The sequence below is a fragment of the Panthera pardus genome, unplaced genomic scaffold (genome assembly GCF_024362965.1).
Source record: "Panthera pardus isolate Hobbes unplaced genomic scaffold, ASM2436296v1 HiC_scaffold_12, whole genome shotgun sequence".
NCBI classification, from domain to species: domain Eukaryota; kingdom Metazoa; phylum Chordata; class Mammalia; order Carnivora; family Felidae; genus Panthera; species Panthera pardus.
Genome location: NW_026526677.1, coordinates 101,984,206 through 102,007,272, shown reverse-complemented (window position 1 = coordinate 102,007,272; position 23,067 = coordinate 101,984,206). Strand labels below are relative to the sequence as shown.

The 23,067-nt window shown below is 46.0% G+C and overlaps 1 protein-coding gene across 6 annotated transcripts in view; it reads right to left on the bottom strand.

Moving 5' to 3' along the window:
* Positions 1-1,418: 1,418 nt before the first annotated feature.
* Positions 1,419-23,067, bottom strand: part of CADM1 (cell adhesion molecule 1) — a 329,542-nt gene continuing 307,893 nt past the window's right edge. For 4 of the 6 annotated variants that reach the window (XM_053900466.1, XM_053900468.1, XM_053900469.1 and 1 more), the window contains 2 exons: positions 6,567-6,698; positions 1,419-4,498 (listed from right to left, as the gene is read on the bottom strand). In XM_053900466.1, the coding sequence (XP_053756441.1) occupies positions 4,380-4,498; positions 6,567-6,698 (251 nt within the window). In that variant the 3' untranslated portion in view covers positions 1,419-4,379. Of the gene's footprint in view, positions 4,499-6,566; positions 6,699-18,229; positions 18,284-23,067 lie in introns of all 6 variants that reach the window. The other 2 variants (XM_053900465.1, XM_053900467.1) reach the window with 1 other exon arrangement.

Below are 23,067 nucleotides of genomic sequence, written 5' to 3'. Positions count from 1 at the left end.
CCGAGGTTTCACGGCTGGTAAGTGGCAAAGCAGGGCCTGGGGCCCGTACTCCTGATCTCTGCCCTCTATCACCTCTGTAAAAAGCTATGGTGGATTAGTAGATCCCACAGCTCGTGCCTCCCCTGCCCCCCCCCCCCCACCCCCCAGAGGCCTGGACAGGCCCTGGAAATTTTGACTCCCATACCTGGGCTGTGAGGGTGCCATAGGACCAGCCCCGTCTTCCACGTCTCACTCATCTGGCTCTCGCCACACAGGCCAGCAGGCTGGCTGGCTTACTGCCCTCGGTGCTAAACCAGGCTTTCGGGCCCAGCGGGGGCCGGCTCCTCAGGGAAGCTGGTTTGGCCCTCCAGCCCATCTCCCTTCTCCAAGAAACTTCCCCGGCACTCTTGGGGCTCCTTAACCATCTTCAGTGAGGCCCCCATGTCTGAGGACCACTTCATGCGTTCGCACAGGTGGAACGGATGCCCTGGCTAGTCTCCAGCGACTACCTTACGCTTCTCTGCGTTTATCACGACTCTGAGCACCCAGAAGATGCCAGGTAACCGTGTATCTGATTGGCTGATGTTTTACAGAGACAGGCAAGGGACCAGGCCAGGGTGGAGGAGGCTGACATGAGAGACGTGGCCTTTGGCTTTTCTGGAGCTTACCTTTTCTTCCACTGCTGAGCATTTCCCCATTACCTGCCCGAGAGAGAGATCGAGAAGGAAGCTCAACCCCGCCCCCCTCCACTCTCCACCCCGCCCCTCGCTGGGCTGATGGTGGGAAAAGGGCGGTGTGGGGCTGCTCAGGTATGTGCGTTTATGAGATCAGTCACCATGAAGTGTAGTCGTTGCTCACTACGGCCTGCAAGGCAAGAGGACCACACACGGATCCTGCCGTCCACCCGCCCTGAGATCGCAGCGGCCCGAACAGGGACGGAGACGGGTCCCCCACAGGCGGCCAAGCCAGTCCTCCGCAGATCACACCATCTTTTTGTTAAAAGAGAGAGAGCTTGAAATGAAGAAGGCAGAATGAACTGTTAAGACACGAAATCCCAAAATAAGAGACAGGTGGAGCAGCCAACACAGGGACGTGGGTGGGGGTGGTGGGTGAAGGGGGGGAGGGACCGTCCGGCTGGCCGGCCGCCGCTGCATCCGGCACACCTGCACAGATCGCTGAGTCAGCGCTGCCGTAGCACCTGGAGCACCCGGCCCACCTGTCCGCTGCGCGGGGAGAAGAGAACAAGGGCAGGGAGGGTGAGCGGAGGAGAGAGAGCGAGAGAGAGCGAGAGAGCGAGCAGTTCCGAGCCGGGGCGGCTGCATTTCCCAGCACCTACTGCCCGCGTTCGTTCTTTCGCGTCGCTGCGCCCGACCCTGGGGAGGAAGCCGGCCCGCGCCCGCCCCGGGCGTCGGTAAGAAGTCCAGAATGAGATGAAGGGATCACTTGGTAACATTAATTTTTTTTTATTAAGAAGACAGATATTTTATAGTACTTCTTTTTTTTTCTTTTTTTTTGTAAAAATGGTATACATGAACCAATACAAAATGCGAATGGGAACATATGGATATGAAATTTCTTACACCATAACATTGTTCATGTACACCTCGAAAACAGAACTGGCCTAAAGGGAAAAATAATACGTCGGGGTGACTAAAGAACAAGCTTATTTGGCATCAATGATACATCCTTCATTATTTTATATTCCTTTAAAAAACACAGAAAACAAGTTTGTTCTTTCTTCACTCTAAAAAAAGTGATCAACCTGTACAAAGTAATACTCAACAATACATTTCAAACAGTGCACTGTATACTTAAGAAAAAATACATAAACCAATATACAACTAAAATCCATAATTTCCTGTTTTTGCTTTATTATTATTATTATTTTTTATTTTTTTTCCAATGCGTGGGGCCTACACTTTGCAATCTACCTGAGACGGAAAAACACCAATCAGAACACATGAACCTGAGACATGTCAACATCGTAAAAGCCAGAAAGTTACATCAGGAACACTGCACTACCATACACTTTTCAAAACAAAGATGGAAGTTCCCAAAAATGAGATGCCAATTTGGTGAGCAATGGTAGTTGTTTTCTTTTTCTCCCCCCCCCAAAAAGAACAACTGAAAAAAACCTTTTAACGACATGCTAAATGGTTCTCACCCTTTGATGTGGTTATACTATGGTCAGAATGGGCACTAAAGGGCTCGGGATAGAGCTGCACGTTATAAAATTCATCGAAAAAGGGATGTTCGTTGTGGCTTTTTGTCTTGGTTAAGTGCCTAGGGATGGGGGTGGGGTGGGGAGGGAAACAAAATGCTGCTCAATATGGATTTTCTTTTACATACCGGTCCGTTCCCAAAAGGCCCCCATATTGCAATGGTTCTATCAAAGGTTAAAACAAAGACAAGAAAAATCAACACACTTGCAAATAACAAAGAGTTGATACTTTTTTTTCCCCCTTAAATAAATCAGCGTTAAGTTTTTCCACATAATGTAACAATAGTAAAAATGCACCTTGCAAAATCCAAAATTACTCACTGAAAATGTTATATAATATATATTTATATATATATAGATCTCTTTTTTTGATGCCATCTTTCCATAGGGACTGTATTCTGGAGTCTGGAGCCTTACCAACACATATGGTAAGAGTTTAGTTTTCGTCCTTTGGGACTACTTCTAGATTTCCTAGACGTTTCAGTGAAAATCCCCACATTTCTTTAAAAAAAAGGTAAATGGTAACTTGACTCCTCTACCTTTTCCCAAGGCTCCCCATCTAAGATATGTTCAAGGTAACTTATTTTAGTAGCTATGCACTATGGCTGCCATCATGCGAAGATCAGTAATTTTTTGGCAGATGGTTCTTAAGGCTGAGGAAAGAGGCCAAGGCTAGTGTATGAAAGGTAAAAAGATAAAAACACTCACATTTGAGTTTTGATTAAGTAACTGAAAATCCCTACATGCTGTTTTTCCACCTCTGCTCTGACCTTTCGAGAACTAGATCGACAGCAGACCAGTGTGAGAATAATACCGGCCCTTCTTCTGTACCTCCTGCCTTTGTCAAGCCAAATCTGAAGGAATGAAAGTTTCACACGGATTCGAGTTGGAAATCCCAGCATGACAAATATCTGTAATATACAGTACATGCAGGCCACATCCTACTGTCTTCCTAACTAAACACAAAGGAAAAACAAAACAAAAACCAAAACCAAAAAAAAAAACCAAAAAAACCCCCGAAAAACCAAACCCTGTCCCATCCAGTCATTCACACACCACGCGGACTTGCTTTTTTCCTACAAATTAGTGAGAAGTATGGCCGATTGGGAAAGGTGGATGGAATCGTTTGAAACACAAATAACCAGAGCAGGACTATCGTTCCCCCCCCCTCCCGACTTCCCCTCCTGTGGCAACTCAAATTTGTCCACTTATATAAAAGGAACAGACCTCACCTGCCAGGTCTGTTTAGGGCGTTGAAAAAGGAGGAGCCCCTTCCGCCCCAAACCTTTCCGGACAGTGCGGGGTCTCTATGCTGAGCCGTCTACAGACACAGAATTAAAGACAGATTCGATCTCATTGTGACACGCCTCACTTTGCAGGTAACCCTGTACAGTAATGTAGTTCCACAGCAAACAGAACATTTTCTGAATCACAGTCTACGTTTCTAGTCTTCACTGCTCTACGTATTTGAAACATGGGTAGCAGCAAAGAGTCCTCGTTGTTTGTTCACCCAAATCTTTACGACAACAGAGTAAGAATGCATTATGGACACACTAAATTCTGAACTATGAAATCTAAACTGTGCTGGTTCTCCTTTCATGAAACTGAATCTTGAACAGAAAGCAGTTACTTCAAAAAATAGACAAAAAAGGAAAGGAAAAACAACAACAAAATACGGGGGAAAAAGATTCTAAGGAATCCCAGCAGGCAAATTCCAAAATGGGAGATTTTGGGGAAAAAAAAAAAATCCCAAAAGTTTTGGGCAAAATAAATGTGCACAAAGGAAAAAAACAAAAAGAAAGAAACAGCAGGAAAAAAAATTTAAAAAGAGGAACGCAACGAACAAACGAAAAAACAAGGCACAGAATTTTCTGCAATCTACCCAAACTAAATCCAAGCATCCAAGTTTGACTTGGTAGGAAGAAATGAAAATTTTAAAAAACCAACCAACCAACCAAAAAAAAAAAAAAAAAAAAAAAAAAAGAGGTGTCAAACAGCAGAGTGTACTTTCAAAGAACATTTTTTTTTTTTTACACAGCAAATCCCAAGCCTTCCCAGTCTCGCACCTTTCCACCCATTCATAAAAAAACACACGAATTTCTCGCAAGTTCCAATATCACTGTCTCTTTATCATCTAAATAGGGCCAGTTGGACACCTCATTGAAACAAAAAGGCTGATCTAGATGAAGTACTCTTTCTTTTCTTCCGAGTTGTTCTGTCCTCCTTCTGCATTGATTATAGCTGTGTCTGCGTCTGCTGCGTCATCGGCTCCTTTGGCTTCATGAGTGAAGTATGTACCTGAAAGATGAAGGGGTAAAGCACCGTGACTGTCTGATGGCCTCTGTGTAAAGTGGTACAGAGATGGCAACTTGCTTTATGGCCATCATCAGCCGAAGTGGTGTGCAGGCAGCAGAGGGGAAAAAACAATTGGAAGAAGAGAGCGAGGTGGATGAGACAAATGGGGATCCGGGGGTTCCAAAGGCACCACTCCAACTGAACCGCTGCGATATAATTCAGCAAATGAGACATTAGAGCAGTGATTATGACCAGAGAATGTCAGCAGAAGAAGACGTGAGTGGGAGCTAGAAATGCAGAGAGCTGGAGAGCCGCTGACTAGCATAAACAGTGAAGGCCAGGACCAATGACCGGCAATGTGCGCGCACATGGTTAAGGACCAAAGCAAGGAAGAGCAATTAGCCAATTAATGAATTAGGGCCCTGACGATGTTCTACTGTCGTCTCAAATCGTTTGTTTGAGCCCCCGTCTCCTGGCTGCGCGAGTCACCGCTGCCTGTCCGTCAGGGAGGCCGCGCCGGGGCGTGTACGGGCACGTCTGACCGTCTCCTGCCCGCCCCCCTTCGGAGTGAGGGGTCCAGATCGCCAAATCACTTGATACGACAACAGGCGTGAGCAAGGCTCGGGGTCTGTCTCAGGGGACGCGTGATTCTCGCTCGTGGTGCGAGTGTAGCCTGGACCCGGATTCATGGATTCGCTAATTGGCAAGGCCACGTTGCAATGACAACACACAGAACGTTCCAAAGCTGGAGACGCTCTCATCGGCAAGTCCCAGCCCTTTACGGGAAAGTTGATGGAGAAAGACAAGGCCTGCACCTCGGTATGACGTCTGGGGAGAGTTTACGCTGCCCACCTAAACCACACAGCCCCTCCTCCCGTCATATATCCTCCAAGATTCTTAAAGGGGGAAAAAAAAAAAGGCTGATAACGTTTGTTGTGTTTTCAGGTTTTCCTGAGTGACAAGTGTGAGCAGGCAGGTGGCCAGATGTTCCCTGCCTGCATCCCTCCTCCCTCCGCACAGGACACCCTTTGGCCCCTCGTTCTCCACAGCTGCCGAGGAGACTTGGCCCCGCTCTCTGGCCTTACCCTCCTGGCTCTACCCCGCTCAACACCAAGAGGCTGGGCGTTCTCAGCCCAGCAGGCCGCGTCCGGGGCACGGGCAGAAGTACGCACAGCGCCGGGGGGCCCCAAATGGTTTATGCTGCAGACAGGCATTGTGGGTTCTGAAGGTGGTTTCCAGTACCTTGGACATCCACTGCTGTGCTCAAGGAATCCTCCCCAAACCCCAGTCCTGTGCTCACTATGCAAGTGCCTGGAGTTGATGCTCTAGGGCGGCCCCACACGCTCACAGCACAGCGCTCGAGAAAAACACCGGAGGAAGACAAGGGCCGACAGAGAAAGGGCAGAATAAATTACCAGGCGCGGGGGAGAGGGCTAGAGCAGCATGGGGCACAGAGAAGGAGCGTTGGAAAAGATGATTGCCCATCCAGGCTGCACAGTTGATACGTCTGATGATTAATGGCAATTTAAATCAATTGCACCGATGATTTAAAAAATACATATTTATGTGGCTTTTAAGGCACATCCAACCAAGGCAGGATTCTAGCCGCTGTGACCAGCTTACCCCAAGTTTGGGGCCAGGGGGACCAGAGCCCTGTCCAGCTGCTGCCCAGAAAGCAGACGGTTACGGGCACGTTCTTGGCGCTCTTGTCGTTTGGGGGTTCACACCACACCTGGCCCACCGGCCCCTATTTTTACAATTTTTGCTCTATCCCCAATTACGGACTGCAGAATAACAAATCTAGAAAGCTTTTAGAGAAAATCGAAATCAAGACGTGCCACTCATCAACTCTCAGAGTCCTAATCAGCAGCTGCTAAGATTTCTGTTTTTCTTTTCTGTTCTTTTTTTTTTTTTTCTTTTTTTTCTTTTTTCCTCTCTCCCAGTTTCAGGACCCGAACAGCCTATGCGGCCACGTGACCCAAACTGCCTAGCAAGGAAAACCTTGCCGAGTCCCCAGACGCAGGGGCTGTGGTGACGGGAGGCCTCCTGCCTGCCAAAGCACCTTGCTTACCTTTATGTCTGGCAAAGTAGCGCCCCAGAATGATGAGCAAGCACAGCATGGCGAACACCACCACGGCCACGACCCCGCCGATCACGGCATGATCCACCGCTCTGATGGCGCCTTCTTCACCCGCTCGAGAATCTGTCGGGATCAGAAAAGGAACAGGGATGTAGCGCTCATCGCAAGACACCAGCAGCCCTGGCCGCACTGCCTCCAGGTCAGAGGTCACCTTCCCTTACACTGGCGGAGGCAGAGAGACCGTCCAGATGGATCAAGTCACACCAAGGGAACAGACTGACCTGTCCAGTGCCGAACCGATCTGTGCTCCCCACAGGGCGAGTTCACTGTAGGCAGCAGAGAAGTGCTAGTGCGTGTGGAACCACGCTTAGGGGCCAGGCACAGAAGAAACAGTCTGCGTCCAGTCCTGGCCTGGTCTCAGCGCTCGCCCTCTCTGTGTCCGGCTGCGGGTCCTAGTAAGGAGGCGACCTAACTACTTAAGGGTTCTCGGAATGGCACCTTCGGGCGGCAACAGGAGCTGCGGAGGGGAGGCTAAGGCAGCTTTCTGCAGGTGCCCAGCGACTTATTCCCTGCTGGGCACAGGCACAGGCAACCCAGCTCTCAAGCCACAGCTGCCTGGAGATAAAACAAGGCTTAGAAGACTAAAGACAAGTGACATGCTTGCTACATTTAGGATGTATGAGGGAGTAAGCCTCAATCTAAAACCTAAAAACCTATCTCAAAACAAGACAGCCGGGAATAATTGTCCATTGCCACAGACGGGTTTTATTTTATTTATTTAACACTTCACGGTGCAATTAATTTTCCTTTATAAGCATCACTCCCTCAGGATGTCTTCTTGCGACTGAGCAACGACATGTTTGGCCGGGGAACAACTCCAAAATGAACCCAGAATGAGCTATGGCGATGCGGAATGGATGTATGGCAGTGTAAACAATTTTAATTTAGGAATGTGGCTACATCACCCCTTGCTGAAACCCTAATGGCACCCGAGATTTATAAATGTAGTAAAAAACAATTATTCTCCTGTTGATTAATACATTAACATTTTGGAGTGGAAGCTAAACCATTGTCTTTTTTTTTATTGAGTCGAGTACGACACCTCCATTAAAATGATTTACTGGCTGTACCTTACAATTTAAGCACAGCAGCAACAGAAACGGTAAAAATCTTTTAACTTTACATGATTTGTGAAGTCATATGTGAAGGATTTACCATTTAAATCTTTCAGTACAAGAAGCACATGGCCTATAAATCTGTCCCCCTTGCAGTTGCTGGACGCCCGAGAGAAATGCATTTCACCAGGAAGACGGAGAGTGCAAATTCAAGTCAATTTTTAAGAAAGATTTATCTCTGTCTCTCTCCAAAGAACAGAGCAAATCTCTGAAGCCTCCACCTCTAATAATATTTGAAGTTTATCGATCAAGTGTACAGATCCGTGACAGCTAAAGGTAATGGTGCTCTTTTGAGCCGAAACCTGATACAACGCTTTCAGCAGGAGGGCATGATTTACACTTTCTATCGATATTTCCAATTCTGCTGTGAGATTGAGTACTGAAGGATGTGGGGGAAAGAACTCGTGACTGAGGGTTCCACGAGAAATGCTTTAATTAAAAGAGTTTAAATTAAGAAAAAAATGAAGCATTTAAAGCGTTTCATTAAGTTACCTTTCGAAGGACTACCAAAAAACCCAAAAACCCCAGCCCAAACAGAAATGCCGAATCAGAGGCGGCAGCGGCCGGTCGCCCAGGACGACGGGATGATGGGAGTTTAATTGGAGAAGGGAGATGGGTTGGAGGCAGAGTGCACTGCAGCCAATTAGCCCGCTCCGTGATGTGCGAGCCCCTCCAGCAACCTGTCTAATAAGCTCGACTTGAAACGTGGTGGAGAGGAATCGCCCTCCTCGGCCCCAAGTGTTACCTACTGTGGATGCAACAGCCTCTGTGTCTTGAAAATCATTTCAACGAGGCAGAACTTGGCCACGGAAACTTTTTCTTTTCCTTTAGAGACAACAGAGCTTGTCGAAGGGGAGCGCTCCCCTCCCCGGGGGGGCCCCTCCAACACAGGGTACCTGCTGGGGGATATAGTGCTTCACACCCTGGAGACTCTCTCGCCCACCTGCACAGATTCGGAGTCGCTGATGGGAAGACCAGAGTTGGGAGCTGTGTTTTCCTTAGGGAGCTGTCAAAATAGGGGATCTTGTGGGAGTGAAAATGAACTAACCTCCCATTGCCATGAGCTTCAGACCTACTGAAAAATAGAGTCTTTCAACTCATTCCACAGGTCTTAGAATTGGATGGGGAAAACAAAGTGATACTAGCCATTGAGGAGAGGGGAAAGTTAGGGGTAAGAGGTGAAGAGAGGCTGAGAGCAGAGAGAAGCCGTCCCCATTTAGGGGAAGGCACTCTCACGTCCACTGTTAACAGGCTGTCTCCTCCGTCCCTGGCACGGGAACATTCTAGAAGCCAGAGAGACAGAGAGAGAATCTCTGCGATAAAGAAAAACAGAAAACCTCACGGGGAGGTATCTGCAGGATTAACTTCTTTCGCCAAAACTATTCATTTGGCCTTTGCTGCCCAGGAACTTAGAGCTAAATGTGCTGAGGGCTGCTTTTTTTTTCCCCCTGCACTTTGCCCACATTCAGTACCTGGGTTCTAGCGATCTTGCCCACCCTCAAGGACATACATATTTTACAGATACTTATTTATAAGGGTAATCTCTCCAGCTATCTCCTGATACTCACTTGATAAGGAAGTTTACTACCACCAGTTAATCACCAAGACATTTTTCCTGCCTTCAATTACTGCAGACGGACACAGAAGGTAACTGATGTTTAATTTACAGGGAACACTGAGGTGTGTGAGCCCCTCACGGCCTCTTTCTACCCCGCCCCACCCCGGGTTCACCGGCACCTGCCACGGCTTGGCGTCCTCCGTGAAGAGCGGAGCCCTTTCCTGCCTCCGTGCACTCCCACCTTCCGTTGCCCTGCGTGGGGTGGGCGGGAGGGTTTTCATAGTGCTGTCGATTGGCTCGAGGTGGTGGGGGAGCAGGGTGAAGGCTGGTTACCTTCTACCAGGGCAGGACTGCCTGCACTTGTGTGCCCGTGCCTCGCTCAAGGCCGGGAGCAAGGGCACGAGTTGTTACACAAAGAGGCAGTGGGCAAACGGAGGGAGTGGGGGGGGGGGAGGGGTGGTGGGGAGGAACGACTGGCGTGGGCAGGGAGCATCAACCACCACAAGGATCACAGCTCTAACAAAGTCCGTCAGCCGCCCAGCCTTTCCTGTCCTGCTCCTGAAGGAACAGCTCTGCCTATGCCTGAGAAATGACTTCTCAGTGGAACACTTGGGAGAGTATCTGTCACCATCATCCAAAGATCCTGCTCCTCTTGGGGTGCAGATCTTTTCACTCTGGTTCTATGAGCTTTCCTGGGGTGGGGGGGGGTGCATCTCCAGATTTTCGGTTCCTTTTCTGAATCGGGCAGAGAAGGAAATCAAAGAACGAGACTCCACGGACGCCTCCAGCTCCTACACTGAAAAGGAAACGTGAGTGTGGAAAGCACTTATAAACACACCTGGTACTCGGGCGAATGGACAGGTCTTGGGTTTAGAAGGTAACGTTTCCTTGTTAAGAAACGAAGCAACAGGTGTTACTAAGAGCGCTCATATTTCCGGGACTAAGCTTTGTCCCCATCATCCTGGAGGAGGAGCCATGTTCCTACTCGTGTATGCTCCTGGTGTCAAGGTTATTCCAGCCCTGAACCGAGTGTGTTCGGGGGAAGAATGTCGCCCCAATCCTTTCACGTGTGAGGCCAAGTAACTTTGGCCTAGTCGTCCCATAGCTCTGGATTTTAGGTATGCCCGGTCAATGCAGGGAAGAGAAGAGGTTTTGCGGGCCCTCTCCTTCCGGCCTGTACTCTCCCCTCCTGCAGGCCCGTCTATGGCTCTAAGCGTGACACGAGAGTCTCTTTAAGGACAGATCCGTCATGAGCTGTTTAGTATTCGTGAGTTGGCTTTTCTTTTGGCAAAAAGCTGGGACGACTTGGCTCCAGGTGAGAGTTTACAAGCTGCCTGCGGAATGTTAAGTCGGCCACTACTGCTTGGGTCACAGCGTAGGCCACCCTGGGCTCGCATTAGCATCTTAGAAACCGTGAGGACAAAAACATTTCAAAGAAACTCCCAAGAGTGATGCCCCAAGAGCTCGGATTTCTTTACCTTGGGCCAGGTGGCCTGGCCCGCTCCATTCCTCATGGGCAACATAAAGGCAGTGCTCTAAAGGCGGTGGTCTGCCGAGAAAAGTGATTGCCAGCGAGGAATTTCAGTCCCCCCACCCCCCGCGCTGCAGGGACTCCTTTTTCTCCACTTGCTTTCCTTCCTTAAATTATTTGCCAGAGCTGTCCTTAATGCAGAGCTCGGGAGTCACGCTGCCTGTGCTACAACAGGGCCCTGCGACACATCTCGGTTTCTATGGCTACTTTGCCACCTGGCATGGGACGCCTCACAGAAGCTGCCAAGAGAATGCCTTCACCGTGGATCCGTGATAAGCCTAGAAGGCTCCGCTGCCAGGGGCGGGGATTCATGGACAGCCAGGGAATGGCCAGTATGTCCTAGGCAAGCTCCTGGCAGACAGGGACTCTGGCAGAGGACGTCACTGAGCAGAATGCTCGCTGCAGCACCACTGCTCACCTTGCAGCCCGGGGCTGGTCTCCTTGCCAGAAAGGACACCCAGTCTCCTCCCTCTGACGAGCCGAAGTCTGATCCAGTTAACACGTAACACACAGTTAATACTACGGCAGGGGACCGCTACCCGGTGTTGGCGATCCCTTCACATTTCCTAACATCCCCGGCTCAGGCTGGCTGGCACATTTAAAACCTTGGGGAGTGTGGAATATGCCTCTTCAACGCACATTTTTATTCTTCCCCATACCTCACAGGCTACCTTAGGGCTCACCTTAAAAATTAACGTTTAAAACACGGAGGAGGTTCTGATGATACTGGTCTTCCTGCTTCTATTGGACAATTCCTATGTTGGACCTTCTCCCGTTTCCCCATCTAATGAATGACTGGGGGGAAAAGTTAGGATTCTTGACTTTTTACAACAGTTCTGTTACGTGGTTTAGTTTGAGACTTTTTTTCCTGGGCTGAGGTCTTCCCGGACAAGTCAGTTTAAGTAAAAACACTTGCAATCGTGTTCATAATGGAAACGTCGCCTCCAGCTTCCTGGGACCCTAGGGATTAGTCTACCTCAGAGGCCTCTTCGTGACCGTGATGTCATGTGCTCCTTCCTGCCAGGAAGACATTTTAAAAAAGCCTGATGGTGGCTTTTCCAAATCTGAGGCAAAACCAAAATCTGAGGTCACAGACAAAACCAAAGCAAAGCAAACCCAACCCTGGGGCCTTCTGAAAAAATGGAGCTGCTCATTCCCATCACCTACGGTAGCTCCCTTCGTGGCAACAAAAATAAGTGTGCATTTGAAAGAGCACAACTTTATTACTGAAGGGGAACAAACTGAATGGCACGCGCTGACAAAATGCCACATTATTTGCTAATCCTAATATGTTATTCTTCCTTAAGATTTGCTTTCCTCAGCACCAATTCAATTATAGATGCTACAAATCCTTCTGACATTTAATTCCCTCTTGTCAGAGAGTAGTAAATGTATACAGTACATGCACAGCTTTCCCATTAAGATGTTAATATATATTGGAGCACACTAGCCTCTATGCAACATAACCTTTCTTTTCTGTCTTCTTAGAAAGCAGAAGGGGAGGAATCAGCGTAAGGCAAGAAAACAGTGAAGATCCCATAGCGCATCCCAGGCAGCCGGCACTACCCTTCACCTGCATTTAATTCTAGCAATGGAACTGCAGCTGCACTAACATTTCAAAGGCACGGTGTGAAGCTACTTAAAGGAAAACTGTGGCCCGCGTCCTCCCCTGTCACCCAGAGCTCAGGATGCGTTCACTGAAATTAGAAGTACTGCTCCCAGGCTTTGGCTGTACATCGTCACTACCCAGTGATCAGGACTCAGGCTCTCCTAGGTTGTCATTGCCTAGACGATCCTCCAGGAACAGGCCCACACAGGAGACGCAGAAGAGTGAGGATCTCATCTCCTGCACAGCCCACTGGAGTGCGCTGGGCCCGCTGTTGGGTCTGGGGTACAAGTGGGGCTCTGTTACTTGTCTCCGTGATTTCAGGCGGGTCGATCAGGCCCTATGAGCCATCGAGCACAACCAGACACTTCACGGGGCTGTTCTGAGAGGCCAGTGTATTGCTGAATATGAAAGTGCCTCTCTGGGCCAGGGCCTGGCATATCATAGGTACTCAGCAAGTGTCTGTCAGATTTAAATCTGCTATATTGAAGCCCAAGGAGAGCGTTATCCCAGTTCTTTCAATATTACTGACTCAAGGCAAATACTTATCAAGGCTTTGGGGGAAGGGCTGTCCGCACACTCAGCACTGCTCTCAGATGGTAAGATGCCCCATAAACACTTGCTGAGTTGACCAAGCCCTCTTCCATTTTTGCAGAATGGCACACAGTGTGACTGATGGCCTAGCTGCCCTGTGTGGTTAAGGCTGAAGGCCACCTGGGCCAGGTCATGATTCAGGTGTACCATCGGAGTATGAGGATTTTAAATATTTGCTGTCAGCTAAATATGAGAACAAGTATTTTTTAGGTTGATTTTTCTCCCATCTCAAGTAACTTGATTTAGTTAATTTATCCAACACTAGAAATGCCTTAATGAACAGGAGGGGATCCTCCCCAAACATCCAGTGTCCCCAGAGACCAAGAGGCACACTCATGAGTCCGCCCCGCTCACCTCATAATAAGCACTTAGAAGTATGAGTGCCTTTTCCATTTTAAGCAACAGGAAGGCACAGAAGATGAAACCAGAGTTTTCCTTAAAAGAGTATACATCTGATAAAGGGGACAGTCATAAACTATTTCAAAACATACATTTCCCACTAGAATCTCTCTCTGGAGAAAGATGCTTCTGTGGACCTCAGGCATTTGGGGGTGTGTGGAGGATGGATTAATGAATATGGTGAAGTCACCCCAAAGCAGTGTCCAACCTGTAGAACTGGAATTCACATTTTGTGTTGTAACCTGGTGACTGGCTAGTTTGGAGAAAATGTTCCTATTTGATGGCCTCCTTCCTCCCCATGAGGGAAACAGTAGCATGTTGGATTATGGGAAGATCAGCAATCTGATGACCTTCAAACCTACATTGTGGGAAAGCCATGGACAAGCTGCCACGGACCCAATACGATTGTTTTAGCCTCCTGCCTTGTATTAAACACAATTTTAAAAATAAGGAGCTCTATATGTTTTAACCTTTGTGACCCAAAACTTCCCTATGGCCTAGAGAACCATCTCGGTGGGAAATAGATCCCATAATTTTGGACACTCGATGCGACATCGGCACCGAAATCATCTGAGTTTAAGGACTTCTTTGAAGGAGAAAGAGCCTGACTGGATGCTGGAAGAGATCTTTCCAGGTCACTCAGCATGTGGTTCTACCCCTGATGGGCCACAGAGAGCCCGACTTTTCCCTCCTCGTTCCCTGGACCCTGGCATTAAACTGAAAGGGGTCCAAGAGGAAAAAGACTGTCATGAAGACATCATAATAAGGGAAGGGTGGATTTCACAGGGGAAGGAGAGCTGCTCTAAAACTAAAGTCTCCATTTCCTGCAGAGGTCAGAAGACCCATTTGTTCAAATTCTGACCCTGCCCCTTGAGTAAATCACTTAACTTTCGGAGCTCTCGCTTCCTCGTTTGCAAACTGAGACTAACAACCCTTCTTTGACGATTCTCCTAGGATTCTCCTGAAAATCCTCTCATGGCTGGCTCACTCTCTCTGTCCCCATGGCCTTCCATGGTGAGCTTATGTTCTAAGCTAGCCTCCACCTCCTCCTAGCCCCAGTCACTCACTCCCAGTGTACCCATGTTTATTTCTTCCACAGCATTCGTCACTGTCTGCCATCATCTTGTGCTGTGAGCCTGGCTGCCCCACTAGAATGTCGCTGTAAGAGCAGGGGTCTGCGCTGTGAGATCCCCAGCAGCTCCAGCTCCTGGTTGGTCTTGTTTACCACTGCATGCCTGGTGCCCTGCCCAGAGCCTAGCAGACGGAGAAGCTCGAACAGTTGTGCCGAACAAAGAGCAGGTGAGATATGTGGAAGTTTTCTGAGCTGGAAAGGACTGGATAAATACAGGCTAACTACTACACCTTAGATTTATGGGGCCATACCTTGAATTTGTCTATACAGCCCAGCTAGTTTTTCTTTACCATCATCATTATTGCTAGTCTACCACAGAGATGAAATCGCCTGTTTGCCAAATCTGGGCCATAGCTTAGGTGGAGGCAAGGAAGGAAAGACACCGCCCCCCCCCCCCAATGTTATGTCTGTTGAGTTTTTCACACACATTTCAAGCAAGTTCAGCCAACTTTGAGGACACTCACAATGACCATATGGTCCTATATCCTATCTCAGAACTGATCATCTGGACTCAAGGCCTTTAGGTGCTTCCATTAGCTAAATTTAGACTGTATTTCGAGCCCATGTTTCCTTCAGAATCCTTTTAGGGGACACCTAGGGTCTTCCATAATGCCTGGCACGGATTATCAGGGCCATTTAGAGACTTCCTTGCACCCACACTTTTCTACCGATCGTGAGGGAGATGTGGGATTTTTCTAGATCACTTTCTCATTTGCAGGGCAAGAGTTGAAAACATGTTTTGGGGAAGCATGGCAGCTCTGGAATTTCTTGTCGGGGCCTCTGCTTCAAAAGCAGAAGACTGATGGATTGCTCTAACAGTGCCAGAGGGTCATTCCCTGGAACACCGTCTATTTACCAATGCACTCCACTAAACAGTCCCCAAAGACCCTTCCAGTGCTGAAAGGAGGGAGGCCGTGCAGACATTTTTTAAAAGTTTTAAAATAAAATAGAAGGATAAATATGCTCAAAGCTATTCTATTCCACATGGGTGGCAATAACCACCAGCTGTCACCGGGAAACAGCAGATGTAATTGATAAAACAATGGAAAACTCGTGTGGATCCATCGTCAATAAAGTTAACACCCAAAAAGGTAAATGAAAGAGTTCAAGGTGGGACTGGATAAGCTCCCCAGGCCTGCCAATAACTAAATCACTGAGCTACACACAGGCATAATTTTTTACTGCAGGTTAAAGAGGAGGACCAGGTGGGCAACTTGCTGTGCTGGGTGAGGATGGAAAACGGTATGTCGCTCACGAAATTGTCCTTGGTTGAGGTAGCGGTGGTGGATGGGGGAGGTGGGCAGAAGACAGACCATCATTATTTCTCAGGAAATGCAGGATAGAGCATTTATCCATAATAAGGCAAGGATGGAATTTCTCCCCAGATGGAACAGGGGATGGGTGGTAATATTATTCATTACCACAGTTTAGCATTAAATGCGCAACACCTACTCTCATTTATTGATGGACTGTTTAAGACGGGTGTTAACCTGTTTGTCTTGTATTATAATTGAATTCAGTCTCTAGGCTACAGAAATTTGAGAAGTTCATCCTTTCTCAATCAATATGCTCCCCTTCAGTGACCCATTTCAAGACAGCTTCATAAAAAATAATGTATTTTGTTTTAATAAATTTAAACACAATGACAGCTGCTCAATTTTTATTGGTTGTTTTTTTTTTTTTCCCTTCAGATGTCTCTTTGCTGCCGAGGGAAGCCAAGCTCACAATCAATAGTAATTGATTAATCAGCATCCCCTTTGAACAAAGGTGCTAATCAGTTTTTGATTAGTTCATCAAACCAGATGCAAAGGCAGCCCAAGCCCGGCCTGATAGATCATCAGTGTTCTACATGACTTATGGGTCCTGGGCAACACAGGACTGCAGCGTTCCTGGAGGGGGCGGGGGAGGGGGCACGTAAGTATTAATTTAACCAAATTATTAGGAGCACAAACAGTTGTTGGTTTATTGCTCCTGACTCTGGGTGATTGATAGAGCTGCAGCAAGGCCACATCTGACTCGGTGCAGAGCTGAGAGAGACCCGGAGTATTTCCGCAATTGATGATGCTTGAGGAAGGGGTAGATGGCGGAGTTAGTCCCATTTTCCTAAAGAGAAGAAAAATTACTTCTGCATATCTCAGTGACCTTCATCTGATAACAGGCCAAGAGGGATCAGGCCAATGAGAACTCCGTCCTCTTTTAGGGTCCTTGAGAAGTTCCAATCACCAGGGCCACTGTGTCAGAGAGCTGTTTTATTTAGGGTCAGGACATGAACTGAGAGCGCATTGCTTACGACCAGCATTACATTCTATGTAAGGAGAAGGACTTAGCTCTCAAAATCGGGCTAATGTTTTTGCGACTTCTCTAAATACACCGCCAATAAGAGGCAAACATGAAACACTCCCTTGATGGGCTGGCTATCTTTCTAATCTTCTACTTATTTATCTGAATTCATTGGGACTGGGAACTTATTCATCCAACGAGTATCAATCGAGTGCCTACTACACGACAGGCATACAGCAGTGAACAAAACCAAAACGGCCTCCCGGAGCTTCCATTCTGTGGAAAAAGCCGACAGCGAAGCTCACACTGGGACATGGTACATAGAAAAATAAAGGCATCCTCCCCTTTTTAAAGTTTGACAGAAGCACATAGGAGGCAATAAATCTGCATTTTGAGAGAGATTAGTGACTCTATCTTATTTTCTCACTGGGGGAAACCTGTCGTCAAGGACTGCTGCCACCTTAACAACCAACTATTCAAGGGCGCTCAAGTGAAATCTCTTCAGGAAGGAGAAATATGGAACCCTCCCAAAGGCTGGAGTAAGGGTCCACACACAGTCCTACGTCTTGGTTCCTCTATCACAGTAATAAGGAACTGGCCTTCCTTATTGACTTATTAGGAATTGACTGATCAAAATGTTTAAGAAGCTCTAGCTGGTCGGCACTGAAATCCCAGAGCATCATGGCACCTCATATAATTGTTTAGCTCTGACCATTTTGAATCTCCTTGCCACCACCCCCCCTCCTTTTTAGGATATGCTTCTTATTCTGGATTAGTAACACCTAAATCCCTGAATCAAGCATGAAACCTACTTTTGCAAGAGCTCAGTGTGCTGTGAAAAAGGTCTGAGGTGGATAATTAGTTTACATCATGGTGTGTGACAAAACAATTGCCCCCCTTCCTCCCGCCCCCCCCACCCCATGCTTCTAAGATACCTATGACATGGTTTTCTAGTCCATTCTACAGAAGCAGATGGTCAACATGAGCTTTTTCTTTTTTAAATAAAGATCTTCTCTCATAATCCAACATCCTGAAACTGCTTTGTGATGCAAAAAAATTTCTCTGGAACCATTCTACATCTAGAACATGAAAAATTATTTTAAGCCACTGAACACAGAGTGGCTTCAGTGCGATCCCCAAGATGACCTGACCTTCCTTACATTAACGCCGTCAGTCCCAGTCCGAAATAGATGCCCCTAGCACAGGGAAGAACGGGACGTGGGGAGGAAGAAAGCGTTAATAAAAATTTGTTTTCCTTCCGTCTCAAAATCCACAATTGCTAATTAAGTGCTCAGGGAACCAAATGGGCATTTTGCAGGCTGGGACAGAGCGCCCACAGGTTGGACACCGCAGCGCCTTACCTAGTGACTAGCCCTTACCTGAGAGGTCCTCACTGTCCAGCTCTTCTGCGGAATTGGGCAACTGAGTAAGGCCTTACAAGTAAAAACAAATCGTTTTTCTTTCCATTCCTCAAGGGACATAAACAAAACACTTAAGAACTGAGGATGAATTTCTTAAAAAACATGAGCCAAATCTCTTGCTCTCTCTCTCTCTCTCTTTTTTTTTGGATAGCTTGAATGCATTAATCCAGAAGTACATTTCTCCAATCGTTTCATTTTGTTATTGATACACAATCAAGGCAGAAAGATTCCTCAGTCTCCACTTTCAAAGCACATGAAACATGAAGATGAATGTTTAAAATCACTCGTTCATAACAGCGTGCAGAATGAAAAAATAAAGGCTGATTGTTAGCTGTCGATGCTCTGACACAGCTCTTAAAATACAAATATATTTAGATGTTACATACTGATGTATGTAAGTTTGATTTCACATTTTACCATAAATTGAAATCCTTTGCCAATACTGACAAATACATTTCGTTATCAATTTATGACAATCTTGGATCGCTTATTTCAAAATGGTACAGCATCTGCTGACTACAGATTGCAGGTTGTGTCTTCATCAGAAAATCTGATTTCCCAAAATGACTTCTTAAAAAGGAGAATTAAAAAAAAAAAATCAGTGGTTCTCCCGAAAAATAAAACCCTCAAAGCTGAGAAAGCAGTCAGGTCAGGAGATAATCGGGCGGGGGACTTGCGAGGCCTCTACGAAGCCACCACCAGCGGTGGCCGGCTGTGACAGCTCTCAGCCAGCTCTGATCTGAATTAAAGGAGGGGAAGAAGGAGGTAGATAAACAACAGGAGGCTCAGCTGGGGGACAGATTCCATTTTCTCATGCTTTACTTATGCTCCTTTAATAAAATGTTCACCGCCACCAAATGTTAGACAATCAAGGAGGCCTCTGCTCGTTCCTTAACGTTCTGTTCAAAGTCCTGTCCGATCGCTGCGGATCCTCTACTTTGCTAGTACTCGTCTAATTTGTCGTTTTGCAAGACTCTGTGTGGACCTATAAAGCTGCAAGGACTTTGGGGAGAGCAGCGGGTCTTTATTTTTCACCTTTCCCTTCTCTTAGAGCCAAGCACAGAGTATACTCTCAGCAAGCATTTGCTGAATGAATGACGTGGGAGTAATGCTCAGTGAACTACCAGCCAGAGCATGAAACAAACGCTCTGGAAACCGGCAACGTCAAACTGATCGTGCTATTTAAAAACAAAACAAAACGAAACAAGGAACAAAAAACAGAAAACAAAAAACCGAAGTAACAGAAACAATCAAGTAGAAATGGTCAGTAAAAGTTTGGATTTTGTAGGTTGTTTTATAAAGCAGTCAAATGAATATTGATGGCTAGGCTGGTGCCATGAAAGGAAGCCATCATATCAGGTCTTGAAGAAGAATTTCCATTATGAACCTTGGGTGCCAATATTCAAGGGCAGGTGCCAATTAGAAATGGGAGGGTTCGAGCCCACGGATGGTTCCCAAACTATGGATTCGGGCAACAAAAGGGAAAGCAGTGAGTAATGCAATCAATTATAGAGGCAAGTGAGCAGGGAGGCTATCCATTTGTTCTGAAATCTGATTGGCTGAAAGTGTTCCTGTTGCTAATTGGCTTTATCCATTGTATAAAGACTGATGAATACAATTATTTGAATAATTGTTATAAATGGGCAACATAAAGTACTTCTCTGTAGTTAATTATGAATTTGCAGTTCTCAGAAGGCTAATCCCTCACTTCTACGTGGCCCAACGAATATCAAAGCTTTCTATATACATGCTTGGCACCCACTGAACCATATTAAACAAGGATGTTTCAAGTAGGCAGCTTTATTGCTGAATGCTTGCTTCCTTGGGGAGGGCATTAGAAAGCTAATTTTAAAAAATAAAGACAAATATGTTTATGAATATCATTGATATGCAAAGTTTCCCATTAAAAAGCAACAGACAGTTGATATACACCTCATTAAAGATGAAACTGTCATTTTTAATGGCATAAATTTTAAAATATACCAAATCATCTGGAATCCACTGCTCAGATTACATCCGAAAGTGGGAAGCCATTTAGGTTAGTGGCGTTAAATTTGTTTTTGCAATACTGTTGTATTTTATGAATCTATAGTGCTCTGCCATAGTTGGATAATTTTTGAATAAATATAACTGGAAGAGTTTACTGAAGCACTGAGTATATACGTGAGGACGAGCAAAATTTACCTCCTAAAATTGCTTTGACTTAGGCAGTCAGTCCTCTTTCATGTTAAAAATTACACACCTCTTCTTAAAGAAACGACGATGCGTTTCGTGAAACAGACAATATTCTTCAAAAGGAAACTTCACAAATTAACAACATGTGGGGAATCACTTCTTGGGTTTTTCTCTTTAAACTCCCATATCATTTGTTAAAGCCCTTACCTTGTCATTTCTAATTAAAATGTATCCAATACATTTCTTTAAACTTTGTTAAACAAATGAAAGGTTTAACTTTTGATCTATATGGAATTTTTTTTTTGAGCAATTAATTCCGAGTAATTCATACATGCTAATTTCATGTCTGCACTGTCGGGGTCTCTTCTGTGGAGACGTGTTTTCCCTCTTCGTGGTCTATAAGGTGCTGCACATACCCGAGCCTCCTTAGCGTCCCTCTGCACGTGTTCCTTACTCCTCCTTTTTAGCAGACATCACTGGCTTCTAAAAGTGGTATAATGTGGCAATCTTTAACCAGGTGAAGGAAAACCTCAAACATTAGAAACAGCAAGAGATCCTGGAGATATTTAAATAAAGTCAAGGTCAGAGTCAAGCAAAATTTAAATGCTTGTGGGTTCAGTTCATTAGGGTTTCATTTTTTTTTTTTTTCAGATAATGTCATAAAAGAATGATCAAAGAAAACCTGAAGGAAACAAAACCGTAGCCCACTGGCTCCAGTACCATTCCCAGTATGAAAAAGTAGGCGATGGTCTCTTTCTTACCTAAGCGGCAGACATCTGATCACTTGGCCATATTATGGAAACTGTTACTTCCATCACCAGCCATAAGAGTTCAGACGCCCCCGGTAGTTTTAATCTAAAAGCTCAGTCATCCTGTTCTTCCTGCTTTGTCAGCTTTTGTGGAGAGTTTGTCCCTTCTTCCCATTGGCAGAAATTTGGTTCACGCCGTTAAACAGTAGCACATTGTTTCCAAACTGCATATCAAGGCTGAAACACAATCTTCAGGTCCTGCAGCCATTCGTAAACCTCTTTAGCTTTGTTCTTGAGTAGAACGTACAATGTCTGCAGAGTCCCTTGACTGAATGACAGCCTTTGAATGCCACTGTCGCGTACTCGTACAGAGAGATGTGCAGAGAGGTGCATACACAGAAATGGTGGACATAGAGGTTGTAATAATGCGCACTGCTGGCTATTTTTCTTTAAAACGGGCTTCGGAATTTCCCCACAATTGAATAGAAAGCAATATGAGAGTTTCAAGTGCTTTTAGGATTCTCTCAAGGCTTGCACTACTAAAGAAATAAGTCAGGGAAAGGGTGATTCAGGGGGTGCTTTCCTGAGGGCAGCGGACTAGGGTAGGAGCATGTGTATCTAGCACAGGCCAAAGATTTTGAAACCAAAACTGAAAGTGAAAAATGACTTCAGAGGGGTTCCTGGTTTGAGTCTTACCATAATTACGTACTGAATTAAATAAAGACTGCTGAAAAACTTATCTGGGATATATCAATTCATGAGATCACCAGCCTCTGATATGTCAAGAGGTGGAAAGCGAAAGGACAGGCAGACTAGAAAATAATAAAACAGGGAGGAGAGAGAGGGGAGAGAGAAAGGGAGAGAGACAAAGAGGAGAGAGATCGAGAGAGAGCGAGAGAGAGAGAGAGAGAGAGAGAGAGAGAGAGAGAACCTCAAACCCAGAGGAAGCCAGCTCACTGCAGTGCAGCAAAAGCACAAGCACTATTCCAGACCATGGACATGCTGTCACCCAGAACCTCACACAGGGGAGGTGGGTGGGGGAAGGGAGAGGGTACACGCAGGGCTGAAAAAGAACAAGGCACAAGACACTTACAGAGAAGCGCCCACATTTGAACAAACAAAAACCATCACACGCACCCACACATCAATAATCATAAGAACGACGACACCATCCGTGCTTTGAGTCACTCATGCATTTCTGCCATCAATTTCAGACCATGTGGTACCAGGATTTGGCAGAGTGTGTTTTTTTTTTGTTTGTTTGCTTTTTTGTTTTTTTGCATTGCTTAACATGCACACATAACACAGGATTCTTCCTGTCCAGGCCTTAAGGATGAGCTCCAAAAACACAAATGCTCAAGATCCTTATTCAAAGAAAATCCCTTCGGTCACCCTAGTCTAAAAATCCCATTCTTACACTCGCTTTTATCTTTACCATCAATTAGATCCTTAAAAAACACATTGTGACTGATTGTTGTTTGGTTTCTTTTTGGAGAAAATCCATTTGATTTTGAATCATGCCCATGCACTTCTAACCTTCCAATACATGCTTATTCCAATCAGATATTGGTAAGAACAAATGGTCAACATACATAAACAACTGGTATACTTCATACATACTCTAGCAACACAAGCTTGAATAAAGTATTTTAATGAGTCTTCAAAGGGAAAGATTTTTGGAAATGATTTTTTTCCCCTTTTTATAAAAGAAAAGAGAAATATAGAAAGAGCTCCAGTATGGAGATTTTTAAGACAAATCAAGTGGCCACGACTGGCTGACCTAATACGTCTTGTCATTTAAGTTGCCAAGTTCTCAGACCATGACATTTTTCTAGGCCCGGATCTCTATCGTGAACATCTCAAGGTTACTCT